Source organism: Elgaria multicarinata, chromosome 12 (genome assembly GCF_023053635.1).
Source record: "Elgaria multicarinata webbii isolate HBS135686 ecotype San Diego chromosome 12, rElgMul1.1.pri, whole genome shotgun sequence".
NCBI lineage: Eukaryota > Metazoa > Chordata > Lepidosauria > Squamata > Anguidae > Elgaria > Elgaria multicarinata.
Genome location: NC_086182.1, coordinates 20494808 through 20510692, shown reverse-complemented (window position 1 = coordinate 20510692; position 15885 = coordinate 20494808). Strand labels below are relative to the sequence as shown.

Genomic DNA, 15885 nt, shown 5'->3' with positions numbered 1-15885 from the left:
AAACCTACAAGCTATAGTGCGGGCATCCCCAGAATTACGGCATCAGGGCATTCCTCACAGTAGATATGAACTCCAATGAAGTCTGGCTGTTTGCCACCTGATCACTGTCAAGTGGATTCCACCTGGATTAGCTGGGCTTCTGAGAACTACTATAATGACAGAGTCAACATGCATGAATGGCATCAGTTTAACTTCCGCATTTGCTCTTCTGTCTAATAACGGGGAAACCAAGCAGAGGACCCACCCACAAACGAAACTTTTCACTCCATGTAGCAAAGTCAAACAGGGCATTCAATGACTATAAGCAAATAGCATTATTATGTACTTCCTAGAGGGGTTATTTGAGGTGAAGCGTGCGGCTCACACACACACACACCCTTCCAGGAACAGAAGGAAGTTATGTAGTTTTGGTCCCACAAATATCATGTTCTGTGATGCGGCACAAGCCCTCCTTGGTTATGCTGCACCGTTCAAATGCTCATTCTTGCTGTGGCGCATAGAAGGACCCAGGGCAAGGGAAGCCCTATTCCTGTAGGATTTTCTCAGTTCAAGGGTAGATTTGTGCCAGTCTGCCCCAATCTGGCGACCTCCAAACATGTTTGGAGTTCAACAGCCAATGAGTTAAATAAACCATGGTTTAGCATTATGTGTGAACCAGGTCACTCTCAGCCTAAACATACTTCAACAAAAGTTGTTGTGAGCATAAGGGGCGGGGGGGGGGAGGGTCAGGCAAGAGAAAAACAGACTGTGTATACAATCCTGAACTATTTAGAAGAAGGATACATATATGTTGCTTACATTTACAGGTTTATCATTTTGTTGTACCTGTCCAGACTCTAAGGTCATCCTCAGGGGTCCTTCTCCGCGAGCCCCTGCCAAAGGAAGTGAGGCAGGTGGCTACCAGGAGGGCCTTCTCTGCTGTGGCACCCCGGCTGTGGAATGAGCTCCCTAAGGAGGTTCGCTTGGCACCTACATTATATGCTTTTAGACGCCAGGTGAAGACATAAGCATATTGCCTCTGATACTAGATGTAGCGTATAGACATCAGCACTAGTAGCCACTGATAGCTTTATCCCTATCCTCGATAAGCTATGATAGCCTCGAGTTTGATTTTAATCACAGAAAGTCTATAAATGTCGCATTATACCAAATGATGGTTGGAACAGCGTAAGATCCCACTAAAAACTCTCTCCCGAGTTATGACTGTTTAGCAGAAGTTGATGAAATTTGTTTCAAAAAACGAAACGAAACAAAGTTTGGCATCATCCATTTATTTAGATCACAACGCAGGGAAAAAAAAAAGAGATTACAACGAGATTAAAAACAAATCTGAACGTTTAAAGTGTCTCATTTTTTTAAAGCTGCCAGAACCAGAAACACGCACTTTTGGATTCAAACAGGTGAGAGAACTGACCTAAGGGAAAACAAGAAACGTTTGGCAAGGAAGCTATCCAGCGACAGAAGAATTCGACGCATCTGAAGTTGAGGTAAAAAAAAAAAGTGCGGACCAGAGAATATCGAGCAAGCTTTCACTATTTGAAACTTCAGCCTCATGCCTGAAGTAAAAAGAGAACAAGAAATATATTGAAACTAGAGAAAATGCATTCCCAAAAATGTCTTTGTAATGAATTACGGAAACTGCGTCTTATGTCAAGCGCCATATGACAGAATTCACCCAGCGGTGCTCTCATTAACAGCTCAGTGCCAGAAATTCTATTGCATTCCATAAACGGACTTTACCCTGGAAGAGACAGTCATTCACTAGTTGTAAGCCAAGCAGCCATTTCATGGCCTGAGAATATCCTACAATTATGACCCTCTGCAACTTCTGCTACCTGTAGGGCTACACAGAACCCCCAGTCACTACAGTTTGCACCTACACTTCCAAAGAGAGCAGGTCTTTCACCTTTTATGTGCAAGGCCGCAGGAACCATTAGTTACTTGAACGTAAGTTCCTGTCCTAAGGTGATTTGGGCCCAGTCTACATACGCGGCAGAAGAAGGGGTGGAACGGGTTTCACCCCCTTCTGGCTGCTGTGTGGTGGGAGAGAATCAGTTCTGAATGCACCCTTAAGTTAAGAACAGGTGCAGACTGCTGCATGTATGAGACAGGCCTGATAGTCAAGCTGCATTTCTGCAAAAAGGCTTGAAATGTTGGGGTGTGGAAAGGGCTTTTAGCATTTGGAATGGCTTAAAGGCAATGCAGCTTTTGCATGACTTAACAAGTTTTGCAACGCCACTTCCTTAATTAAGGGTTTCGACTGGAAATGCATATAGATTCAAAGAAGGCCTCAGGCAGACTATTATTTTTTTTAAATCCACATTCCACACACCCTGCCTCGCTTCTTCATCCCGAGTAGAAAAAAAGTTAGCCTAAGACAACTGGTGCAACGTACAAAGGGCCACCACACAAACTCAACTAAAAGAACAGGCTGTTTCGCATAACAGGCTGCTCTGTGGAATTACAGGAACCCGTAGTAATGCCAGTTCCACATTCAGTTTTAAGAAAAGGTGTAGTATTACTATGACACACACACACACACCCCTGAACCACCATTTTCTTCAGTGCATTTGTGAACAATGCTATCTATTTCTACTCAAGTGCCCTTCACATTTAAAAAGTGACGCCCCCCAAACAGGGCTCTGAAGTATAGATTTATGCAACAGCAATTAAGTTCACGGGTTCAAAAGTGAGCGGCTATTAACGCTAGAACGGTGGATTTACGATGCAAAAGGCAAGTGTTTATAAATATGTCTATTTTTTTGAAAATGATCCACAAGGTCGTGTTACTACTCTATTATTTGTGACCTTAGGTAGATTGAATGAGCCCCGACACCACTGCTATGCTCTTGTGACATTTGGAATGGGGGTGTGGCACGAGTAAATTGGTAATGATTCTTTCAACAACAAAAAACTTACCTAGGCTCAGAATGGGCCAGGAAGGAGGGGATTAAACGCTCCTTGCACGAATTCCTTCATACCAGCAGACGCCAAATCATTTGGCCTTTAGTCTAATAGTTAGAAATGTTACCACACAATTGCACAGAGGAGGCGTTAGGAAGCCACAAGCCAAGCACAAGAACTCCCCCTTTTCACATACTCTTGACATCTCGAGAAAGAAGTGCAACACTGAGTATTCGTTTGTCAATATTGCAGTCTACAGACAGAAGACATCCGATAGGTCTGTCTGGCAAAACAAAATGTGTCTCAACTAGTGCAAACGGAGCGTCTGTTTCAACACCATGGACAGCAGTCGACAGCCTTCACAAAGTCAACTACAAACCCACCATGTTGGCTATGAAGACAACACCAGGAATCTAGCATGAGATAAAGCCCATCTGCTCATTCAACAGGCAAGACAAGTTCAGCCCTTTGAACTGATACAGTAGAAGGTAAATACCACATCGTTTGGATGGAGACACACAGACACACACAGTACTGCCCGTTATTGGTTCTTATGTCAGAATACAGGAAAACACAGTCAAACTTCAAGTAGCTGAGAGGGATACAAACAGCCGAGGACTTTGAAAGAAAGGTGTTGGTCATTACCAAAGTGCATGTGCACAATTAAAAGCACTTCTGTTCCTCCCTCCCCTGGGCACAAAAGCACAGCCAATAGGGCAGGGCTGTTACTGATGGAAGGCAGGACATCACCCGTGTGCTTCAATGGGGTCATTGTCGGGACAGGTCCTTATTCAACCCAGCATCATGGCGGAATTTCTGGGTTTACCTTAGATCTGCACAGATAAAAAAAAAAAGAAAGGGGAGATTTAAATCAACCTGCGAGACCAAAACCTCCTGTGCCAAGGCGAAACTCCAGCTCAAATCTAAGTTAAGATTGTAAGCCTATGCGGCAGAGTCTTGCTATTTACTGTTTTACTCTGTACAGCACCATGTACATTGATGGTGCTATATAAATAAATAATAATAATAATAATAATAATAACAACGTAAGAAGCACCATGCTGGATCAGACTAAGGGTCCATCTAGTGCAGCACTCTGTTCACACAGTGTACAACCAGCTGTCGGCCAGGGATGTACAAGCAGGATATGGTGCAACAGCATTCTCCCACCCATGTTCCCCAGCAACTGGTGCACACAGGCTTACTGTCTCGAATACTGCAGATAGCACACAACTATCAGGGCTAGTAGCCATTGATAGCCTTTGCCTCCAGGAATGTATCCAACCCCCTTTTAAAGCCATGCAGATTGGTGGCCATCACATCTTGTGGTAGTGAGTTCCATAATTTAACTATGCGCTGTGTGAAGAACTACTTCCTTTTATTAGTCCTGGATCTCCCGCTAATCAGCTTCGTGGGATGACCCCGGGTTCTAGTATTTTGAGAGGGAGTAAAGGGTCTCCCTATCCACATTCTCCATACCATGCATAATTCTGTACACCTCTATCATGTCTCCCCTTAGTCTCCTTTTTTCCAAGCTAAACATTCCCAACTGATGTAACCTTCCCTTGTAGGGGAGATGCTCCAGCCCCTTAATCATTTTAATTGCCCTTTTCTGCACTTTTTTTTCCAGCTCTATAATATCCTTTTTTAGGTGTGGTGACCAGAACTGTACACAGTATTCTAAGTGTGGTCGCACCATAGATTTGTATAAGGGCAGTATTATATTGGCCGTTTTATTCTCAATTCCTTTTCTTATAATGCCTAACATGGAGTTTGGAAAACAATGTCTATTTAACCAAAGCCAACAAGCTGGGTTCCAAAGTGAACTATTTTTTCTGTGCCCAGACCTACATCTGGTGTTGATTTATTAGCAGGGCTAGGTAATGTGCACACACAGGCATAGGCAATGCTTATCTCATCTGATTATATATTTGCTTCCGTGGATTTTAGCTAGAAAAGTGTAGTAGAAAGAAAGCAAACAGGATATGCAAGAGCAAAAGGAGTCTGATTAAAAGAAAACCTGCTTTACCCTTGAGTTTTTCTGCAGCTGCTCCCCCTCCCTCTGGAAGGAAGAACATGGACCACCCCCAACCAACATATGGCTAATTATATTGTACCTCTGCACACATTTTCATAGCAAGCTATTGCAAGAGACTTTCTTGTCTGAAAGGTAGGGTAAAAATCACATCGACAACTGGCCTATATCTTCAGATGAACTGCTAAGAAGCCACATGCAGAAGCTTACCTTTTGATCCAGTCGCTGATAGTCACTGGACTTTGGCCTTCTAGTTAACTTGGATTTTTTTCCTTCTAGAGCAAAGGCGATTATCTTTGAAGGGGGGGGGATAAAAAAAAGGCACAGATAAATAATTGGGCAGGAGTAAAGAGTCTATTTAAAGCATTTACGCTCCAACTTTCCATTAAAATACAACAATTAAAATAGAAAATGCACACTATTGAAACTACAAGATAAAAAGGAGAGAGAAGGATCGGAAGACAGCAGATAAGAAGCTGAAAACCAAGGGCTTGACATCATCACCAGTTTGGCAGGTCAAATGCCTGCAAAAAGAAACTTCTTTTCAAGGCCAAAGAATGCCGCTGGAAAGAGATGAGGTCGGCCTTCCTCAGAAGGGAACTGCCCAGTCGAGGTGACTTAAACAACCCTCACATAACTGTAAAACAGACCAAGAGCTATGCAGGGGTTTTAACCTTCAAATAACACCCGTCTGACAGGTTCACATGACGCAACAAACCACGGCAACCCCAGGGGGCTGGCATGCACCACAGCTCCCTGTGGGTAAATTAGCCCAAGATGGGCTATTTTGTCATGCAAACTAGGTCATTGGTTGCACATGAACTGTCACGAGAATACAGCAACAGGTCTTCCTTAGTACTTCCTTGACTCATCTTGCATATGGAACGAAGGCACAGATTATCTGCGTTGCACTCTTCCTCAAACAAACCTCTAGAACTCACATGATTGAGTATAATCATTATCACCATACACACAACTTGGAAGTCACCTTTCAACAGACATCCTCAAAGCAATGAGTTGAGTTTCTGCCAGCACAGGCAGAGTAGAGTCGTAGTTACACGTCTATGATTAGCATTGGAACTGTTGGTATATTTGGTACATTGTTAGCCAACCAAGGTCCTCCTTGGAAGCATATGGTGACGTTTTAATTTTTAATTTGGTTTTAAAAATTAAAACTTGGTTTCAATTTTTGTGAACCGCCCAGGGAGCTTCAGCTATTGAGCAGCATAAAAATGCAATAAATAAATAAATAAATGCAAATTCTAAAGTAAAGAAAAGAAGAGAACCCAACCTTAGCAATCTCACCGATTTAACGAGAAACCCACACCCTTACAATTTTATTCTTCCGGATTTACAATCATGGAGTTTAGAGGAGAGCTGAATAAGGAACAGAATAAGAAGGAGCCAGCTTCCTCAGGCATATGGAAGAATGTGATCTTCTCAGACCAGGCTTGAGTCTCATTGTCTGAAAATGGTGCACGCTAACAGAAATGTGTGGGGAAAAACCTCCAGGTTTATTTGAAAGATTATTTGCATCCAAACTAATCTGGGTACTGGTCAGGTTTTGAGACAGAAATGGTTTTGGTCACCTTGGCAGATTACCTATGCCGGGAACTAGAAAGGGGGAGTGCATTAGTTGGTCCTGCTGGAGTTCTTGACAGCATTCAATACCATCAATCATGACATTCTTCTATGCCACTTGGCTGATACGGGACTTGGGGCATCCTTTGAGGTGGTTAGGGTCCTATCTGGCTGAAAATTATCAGAAGATGGTGCTGGGGGGCTACGGATCAGCCTCATGGCCGTAAGATTGTGAGTTTCTTCAGTGCTCAATATATTGTCCCCTATGCTTTTTAAAGCTTCCATGAAACCGCTGAGAGAGGTGACCTGGATTTTTGGGTTGGGTCTTAACACTATACTGGTGATACCCAACTCTACTTCTCTTTCTGAACTGATGCCAAGGAGGCCGTGGGAGTCCTGAACCATTGTCTAGATGCAATGTGGGATTGAATGTGAGCAAAACACCTGAGGCTCAATCCAGACAAGATTGAGGTTCTGTTGGCCAGTAGACAAGACCACATGTTCTGAATAAGGCATTTCCCTCTGGACCAGGTACGCTTGGCCCCAATGCTGCTCTTAACATCTTGAGGCCAGGATACGTGAAGGACCGCCTCTCCCATATGAGCCTGCCAGTAATTTGTATGTCCCATCACCAAAAGAGATGAGGTTGGTAGGCACTTGAGACAGGGCCTTTTCTGTAGCAGCACCCCAACTTTTAGAATTCCCTCCCAAGGGAGGTCAGACTAGCTCCATTCCTTTTACAGTAAAAACTGTATTGTTTCATCAGTCCTTTGTATTTTAAAATTGTCTCTGGACCTTTTTTAAAAAAAAACAAACAAACAACCTCCTCTTTTGTTTTGCATTTATGTTGCAATTTAATTGTATATCGCTTTGGTGGCCATGGTGGGCAGCAAGTGATACATAAGTACCTTAAATAAAGAAATACTATAAACTCACCTTCCGTTTATTATGGTAGGCTATGTACAATGCAGCAACAACAATAGCTGTGGTCACCAAGTATGCAAAGAAATGACTACTTTCAGATCCATTCTTTTGGGGTGAACCAGCCAGCAAATTCTTCCCTTTATTACTGTCAGACTGGGGAGCTTCAACAGTCTCCTTTTCCTTTTTACCTTCCTCCTCCTCCTCCTCCTCCTCCTTCTCCTTCTCCTCCTCCTCCTCCTCCTCCTCCACCTCCTCCTCTTCTTCTACTGGTACAGAAGTAACATGATGGGAAGTTTTGGGTTCAGGTATCAAGTTCTCTGCTTGCTTGGGTTCATCAGTATCTGACTTCTGGGATGATGACTCTGTAACTGTATCAGAAGCCTGGGAGATTTTGGACTCTTCCACCTTGTCCTTGGGGACATCAAGAACTGACTTCTGGGGTGATGATTCTGTATCAGAAGCCTGGGAGATTTTGGACTCTTCCACATTTTCCTTGGAGACATCAGTACCTAACTTCTGGGACGAATGCCCTGTATCAGAAGCCTGGGAGATTTTGGACTCTTCCACCTTGTCCTTGGAGACATCAAGAACTGACTTCTGGGGCAATGATTCTGTATCAGAAGCCTGGGAGATTTTGGACTCTTCCACATTTTCCTTGGAGACATCAGTACCTAACTTCTGGGACGATGGCCCTGTATCAGAAGCCTGGGAGATTTTGGACTCTTTCACCTTGTCCTTGGGGACATCAAGAACTGACTTCTGGGGCGATGAGTCTGTATCAGAAGCCTGGGAGATTTTGGACTCTTCCACATTTTCCTTGGAGACATCAGTACCTAACTTCTGGGACGATGGCCCTGTATCAGAAGCCTGGGAGATTTTGGACTCTTCCACCTTGTCCTTGGGGACATCAAGAACTGACTTCTGGGGCGATGGCCCTTGATCAGAAGCCTGGGAGATTTTGGACTCTTCCACATTTTTCTTGGGGACATCAGCACCTAACTTCTGGGACGATGGCCCTTGATCAGAAGCCTGGGAGATTTTGGCCTCGTTCACCTTTTCCTTGGGAACATCAGCACTTGACTTCTGGGGAAATGGTTTAGAAGTGGATTCATCAGAAACTGACTTGGAGAAAACTGTTTCTGGAACAGAAGCATGAGACAGAGAGTTTTCAGGTAGCAAAATCTCCTCCTGGAGATCATCAGAAACTCCCCCACCCCCAAAGAATCTGGAAGAAATACCTGAAACTTAAGAGTTTTGTGGCTTAGCTAACTAACACTTTAGGACCCCCTAAGGGTCCCTCTAATCCAGCAGGACAACCACCTGCATGCAGGAAGCACAGTAACAGGGCATAAGGGCAAGTATCCTTCACTTCATGTTCTCTAGAAACTGGTATACGTAGGCATACTGCCTCTGATAATGGAGGTAATATATAATCACGACTAGTAGCCGTTGTTTTTAGGATGTTTTAATCATGTATGCTATGTTTTTAATCGGTTTAAGCCCCCTCCCTCCTGCTACCAACTGTCTCTGGAGAGGCCACCAGTGAGGGAGGAAGCAGCAGCCAGGCACCTCTCCACCTTGCCTGGGTCCAGCTCCAGCTGAGAGCCCCCTCCCTCCTGCTGTCAACTGTAACTGAACTTTGCAACTAAGATTGTAGTGCCTGAATTTGCTTTCCTTTTCCCCCTCCTCCTCCTCCTCCTCCTCCCTCCCAATCCCCTTTCCTTTTGTGTCATGTCTTTTAGATTGTAAGCCTGTGGGCAGGGACTGTCAAGAAATACTTTTGTAAGCCGCCGTGAGAGCCTTTTTTGGCTGAATGGCGGCATAAAAATCCTTAAATAAATAAAAAAATAAATAAAAATAAACTTTGGTTTCTTTTTTCTGCACTTTCCCAAATTCTTTTTAGGTGTGATGACCAGAAATGTACACAGTAGTCCAAGTATGGGTGCACAATTGATTTGTAAAAGGGCAATATGATCTTGGCAGTTTTATTTTAGATTCCGTTTCTAATTATGCCTAACATGGAATTTGCCTTTTTCACAACAACTGTACACTGGGTCTATGTTTTCATCAAGCTGCCTAAGATCTTTTTCTTGAAATTCAGACATATAGTAAAAAATGGTCAGTAGACCATAATAGTACTGTCAAAGGCATTTTCACATTGCACTCTCACATAATTGCATAGTTTAGCTATGCACTGTTTACACACTCATGCCACCTTATGCTTAGACCTTATACCCTAACAAACTGTGGCTCTGCAGCCATTTCCATGTGTGTGTTCACATGTATGTGTGTGTGTGTGTGCATAAAGGTGAAATGCTGGAAGTTGTAAGACTTTTTTCTGACTAAACATGCATAGAATTGCATCCTAAGTGTTTTTACATCTTCCCATAAGAAGGGAAGTGCAACACTGAGATCAACTCAATAATGAATTTTTGCTTCAGCAAAGCACAAGATACCTTTACAGCCATCGTCCTAATATTACTATTTATTTATCATATTTATACCCTGCCCCCTCAGCCAAAAAAGGCTCTCAGAGCAGCTTACAATCAGTTAGCAAAGAGGACCGTCCCTGCACTCAGGCTTACAGTCTAATAAAGACATGACACACAAGGAAAAGGAGTTCAGGAGGGAAGAGGGGAGAGAGAGAGAGAGAAATTAAGTAGACCAGCAACAGGGCTGATGAGATTGTCCTGCTCCCGAAGGAGGGGGGACCAATTGGAGCAGACCCTGATGCTCCTGTCCCCTTGCTGTTTCTTCTTCCCCACAAGGCCAAGATGACAGTTTGCCCTGTGGGGCCAGCGTGGGGTGGGGGGAGGGAGTCCAATTGGAACAGGCCCTGATGTTTCTTCCGCCTGCTCTTTCTTCATTATCACACCTCCACCCTATTCAGATGTCCCACAACAGGCTTTAAGTAACGTACAAAGAGAGTGAGTATGGGAAAGCAGCCTACTTCAACCCCCTCTGCCATGATTTCTCTCACCCTCTTTACACTGAAGGTGACCGTCTACAGCAGGGAACTCTCTGAACCTGTGGATAACCAGGGTTCTAAATCACATGGGAAATCTCCAAACGTAGCAAAGTCTCCCCGCTGAAGACGAGCGTGTGGAGAGTGACGAGAACAGCAACACAGGGAGCTGTAGTTAGTGTGCTCGCCCCCACTCTTCCGCCTCATTTGTTAACTAAAGCCGCATACAGAACTTCTTAATAAAGCTACTGGGTTCCTGAAAACCGACTCTCTCCCACAATCCTGGACATCAGGAAAAACTTCCTGACTGTTAGAGCAGTACGACAATGGAACCAGTTACCTAGGGAGGTTGTGGGCTCTCCCACACTAGAGGCCTTCAAGAGGCAGGTGGACAACCATCTGTCAGGGATGCTTTAGGGTGGATTCCTGCATTGAGCAGAGGGTTGGACTCGATGGCCTTGTAGGCCCCTTCTAACTCTGCTATTCTATGATCTTCCTAAATAAGGCTACTTACCCCCAGGAGAGAGTTAGGTCGCCAGCTCCACAGGAAAAACACCCGAGAAGGAATCATTTCTCTCCCTCAGCAACCCAGCCCCAACTTTCATCTAGGCTTCATCTGAGCCTAAGTATTAGCAAGCTCTGACCAAAAACTTCACTGCCAGCATCAGAACTCTGCCCTCGAAGACGTGAAAATAAAATAACAAGAGCATCCATGAGCGTGTGCAGAGTGACTTTTTCCCGGCATTCCATCAACCCCACCGCTACCTAAACACACTGGGGAATCCGTGGGGCCTGCAGGGACCCACGCGTTCTCACGTTCAAGACGCCACACTGACCTGCAGCAGTCCCGTCAGGCACCTTCGTAGTTTTCTTAGCGCTTGCAGGTGGCGCCGGAGCTCCCGAAGCGGCCAGCGCGAAGAGGAGGAGAAGGAAGCACAGCCGCGGCGCCGCCATGCCGGCTCGAGAGTTCCTTCCGCTTCCTGGGGGGGGGGGACAAAACCCCGACGGAAAAGGAAAGTCCACTATGACGCCCGTCGGAGCCAACCACTTCCGGTCGTCGCTCCTCCCTCCGTTGATCTCGCGAGACGTCGCAGGAGAGGCAGAAAGGAGAGTTTGAGTGGTTGGGTTGGAGGCGTGGCGAGAAGGGGAAATGGTAGAGCTAGAGAAGTTAGAGTGACACGTCCTAAGAACATCAGACCAAGGGGCCATCTAGTCCAGCACTCCACCTGTCAACCATGGTGCAACAGCACCCTCCCACCCATGTTCCCCAGCAACTTTTGTATATAGGCTTACTTGAAAGCAAAATAGGTTTAAGAAAACTGGTAAAAACAGTATATCAAATTTTGGTATAACTACGCCTGTTAAAATAAAACCATGTGTTGGTAGAAAATATATTTAATCTTCAAACCAAGATGTACACTTAAAATTTAAACAGAATGGTCCACATACAACAAACATAAATCCCAAACACGTTTCAACCATCAAGGCCTTCATCAGTGGGGAAGGAATTATATGCGGATTATGTATGTGTATATATATATTTAAAAAACATATTATGCAGATTTTAAAACAACTTTTTTATGCCCCGAATACAGGGATTTCCAATAGGACCTGAAAAGCCGGGGGGGGGGGGGGGAGAGAGAATGGTTTTATTTTAACAAGCATAGTTATACCAAAATTTGATATTTTTACCAGTTTCCTTAAACTTATTTTGCTTTCAGGTTTGTTTTTGGTTTAAGATAACACTTTTTATTAGACTTCTGTATATAAGCTTACTGCCTTGGATACTGGAAGAAGTCGCACATAGTCATGGGGGCTAGTAGCCATTGATAGTCATCTCCTCCAGGAATTTATCCAACCCCCTTTTAAAGCCACCCAAATGGGTGGCCATCACCACGCCTTGTGGTGAATGCCATAGTTTAGTTATGTACTGTGTGAGGAAGTCCTTTTATCTGACTTGAATCTCCCACCCATCAGTTTCATGGGATGACCCTGTGTTCTAATATGACCAGAAAGAAAAATGTCTCCCTATCCATCTTCTCCACACCATGCAAAATTTTGTACACCTCTATCAGGTCTCATCTTAACCTCCTTTTTTCCAAGCCTGAACTTCTGACTTAAAGCTGACCTTGGTCTTGTTTATGGGCCTATAGGCATCTAGTCCTGGCACCTCTATGGTGTAAAACTTCTACTTGCATTTGCAACAAAAGCTTGCAGTGGAGGGGAAATAACAATTAGAACAGAAGAACTGATGCCTGCGATGTGTATGATCCTTCAATTTTATATCTCTCTGAGACACTAGAGCTGCATCTGCTGTATGTGACTTGAGGATTAGCACTGGTGGGCTTTGTATTTCCACTCAAGGGATGGGATCAGTTTGTGAACAGCCTAGCTGCATTTTTCACGACACAGCTGAAACTACTGTACTGCACACTCTCCAACTGACCATTCATTGGGGGAAATCCAGTAGGGGCTGGGGGGCTCCAACTTCAATGGGGCTGTGAATCCGCTCTGGAGTCAAAACCCATCAGAACTCTGAAAGAACTGTCCAAGGTGCTGAACCCCATCCCTAAAATAAGGGGTGTTGTTCTGGCTGGTTCTGACTGAAACCCAGAGTGGATTCATAGCCCCACAAAATAAGAACATAAGAAGAACCTTCCTGGTTTAGACCAAGGATCTGTCTAGTCCAGCGCTCTGTTCACACAGTAACCAATCAGTTCTTGACCACGAATCCATAAGCAGGACATAGAATCATAGAATAGCAGAGTTGGAAAGGGCCTGCAAGGCCATCGAGTCCAACCCCCTGCTCAATGCAGGAATCCACCCTAAAGCATCCCTGACAGATGCTTATCCAGCTGCCTCTTGAAGGCCTCTAGTGTGGGAGAGCCCACAACCTCCCTAGGTAATTGATTCCATTGTCGTACTGCTCTAACAGTCAGGACATGAATACAATAGCACCCTCCTGCCCATGTACCCCAGCAACTGCTGTACAGAGGCTCATTGCCTCTGCCACTGGAGGTAGCACAAAGCCATGAAGTCTAGCAGCCATTGATTGGAGCCACCACACTTTTCCTGCAACAGCCCTTCCCCAACAGCCACCAGTCTTCACTGGGGAAATGTTTGTTTTCTGGCATGCCTCTGGTAAAGCATTGTCCCTATTATTGCTCCTTGGAAATGCCTTGTTCAAATTTCGTGACACCTTACAGACTAACAGATTCGTTATGGCTGGAGGCCACTTCGTCAGAGGTATCCCTTCCTCTAACTGAAGTGGTGAGTGCCGACAGGTACCTAGCCAAAACCCAAGTGCTGAGTGCTGCAGCCACCAAGAAGAAGGTATCAGCATGCTTGGGTTTGCAGAACATCTAAGAGGGATCTCCTCTCCTCACCCCACCCCACCAAATTACCCCAACGAGGACTGAACGTGCTCAGTAACCATGTAATGTTGAGACTCAGTTAAAAAAGAAAACTGGAAAACAGGTGATAGGTAGGGGGAGAAAGGATAGAATGAAGTATCCTGGAAAAGGACAAGTCTGACTAGAACCCTGAATACATCTGGAGAATGCCAGGCTGGGAAAGTCTGAGCTATTACAAAGTAAATGAACACAGTAAACTGAGTAGTAGACTAATCTTCTGCAATGTGTAATAGACAGCAGGCTTGGGAAGTAATCCTCAATGTGAAAATTGGATTGTTACAACCGTGTCCATGTCTCCGTCTGAAAAATGGGGTATATACTATTGAAAGAACACGAGCTTTCTGAGGTTACCCGTCAAAAATCATCTTCCACCTGATTATTTTTATATTTGTTATGGTTTCATTCCAAATCATTGTAACTACTTTGTGGAACAGTCATTTGCTTAGCCATTTTGCACATGCCACTGGAAAGGCAGGCGGTCAATCAGTAGATTGTCAATCAGTCTGTCAATCAAAATCACTTGGGATTTTGTTATATTAAGCAGTATGGAAGTATCACAAATAAATAAATAAAATAATAAAAATCAAAGACCCAGGCAGACTATTTCAATTGCTGCCTACAATTTGGTGGTGGTGGGGTAGTTAATCGAATGGTTTGCCATCACAATTCTGGGCAGGATTTTCACTACTGCTTTGTAACGGTATTGAAGTACACTGGCAACTGTTGGGGCCCAGGACCCATTCCATATACTGTTTTCAAGCCACTTTCATAATGCTATATCCTGCTTGGTGTAGATCTGGCTTTCAAGTCATGTGAGGTACTGGTTCCTCTCTATTCAGCCCTGGTTAGGCCTCATCTAGAGTATTGCGTCCAGTTCTGGGCTCCACAATTCAAGAAGGACGCAGACAAGCTGGAGCGTGTTCAGAGGAGGGCAACCAGGATGATCAGGGGTCTGGAAACAAAGCCCTAGGAAGAGAGACTGAAAGAACTGGGCATGTTTAGCCTGGAGAAGAGAAGATGGAGGGGAGACATGGTAGCACTCTTCAAATACTTGAAAGGTTGTCACACAGAGGAGGGCCAGGAACTCTTCTCGATCCTCCCAGAGTGCAGGACACGAAATAACGGGCTCAAGTTAAAGGAAGCCAGATTCCAGCTGGACATCAGGAAAAACTTCCTGATTGTTAGAGCAGTGCGACAATGGAATCAGTTACCTCGGGAGGTTGTGGGCTCTCCCACACTAGAGGCCTTCAAGAGGCAGCTGGACAAGCATCTGTCAGGGATGCTTTAGGGTGGATTCCTGCATTGAGCAGGGGGTTGGACTCGATGGCCTTGTAGGCCCCTTCCAACTCTGCTATTCTATGATTCTATGGATTATCTGTATCATCAGAAGGAACTATAAGGGGGTGAAAAATGCTATGCTAGATCAGACCAAAGGCCTGTCTAGTCCAGCATCTTGTTCCTACAGTGGCCAACCAGCCAGAATGCTTGTGGAAAGCCCAGTGTGATAAATGTATGTGCAGTTCAAGGCAAGGTAAAGTTTTCTGCTTGGTGAATCATTTAATATGCTGACACCAAGTTTCCAATTGTCATCTATTTTGCCTCTAGAAAATAAATGCTAAACAATAGGAACGCAGCACCATCTTGTGGTCTACATCATATTTCCTGAATTCTTGAGAGTAAGAGAAGGTGAAATTCATTAACTTTTATTTCATCATAAACTGCTTATTTGAACATTGTAAGTTTCCAGAGTTTACTTTTAAGAAGGGTTTTCCCCCCTCTCTTATGCAATGGTATTCAAAAAAAAAATTAAAATAAAATCTAGGCATCACGTTACAAATCCTGCCCTGAGGAGAGCGGTAGCTCAGATTACATGGCTTTTAAAAGTGGAAAAGTAAAACAAATGCAAGCTCATTTGGGCTGAGCGTTGCTTCCTCTTTAGTTACACTTAAGTCTCACAATGGTCTTCAAAAACAGATAATAGATGAGGCAAAAGGACTAGATGGAGAGTCATTAAGTACAGGCATCATTTTACTAAGATGAAACCAAATAGTATTCCCAGCGTT

General features: G+C 44.3%; 1 protein-coding gene across 1 annotated transcript; it reads right to left on the bottom strand.

Annotated features, from left to right (window-relative positions):
* Positions 1-1255: 1255 nt before the first annotated feature.
* On the bottom strand, positions 1256-11363 carry TGOLN2 (trans-golgi network protein 2). The gene is made up of 5 exons (XM_063139502.1): positions 11246-11363; positions 7718-8583; positions 7457-7675; positions 5150-5233; positions 1256-3737 (listed from the first exon to the last, which is right to left on the bottom strand). Exons 1-5 carry the CDS (start codon positions 11361-11363, stop codon positions 3732-3734), a joined length of 1293 nt encoding a protein of 430 aa, XP_062995572.1. The 3' UTR covers positions 1256-3731.
* Positions 11364-15885: the final 4522 nt, after the last annotated feature.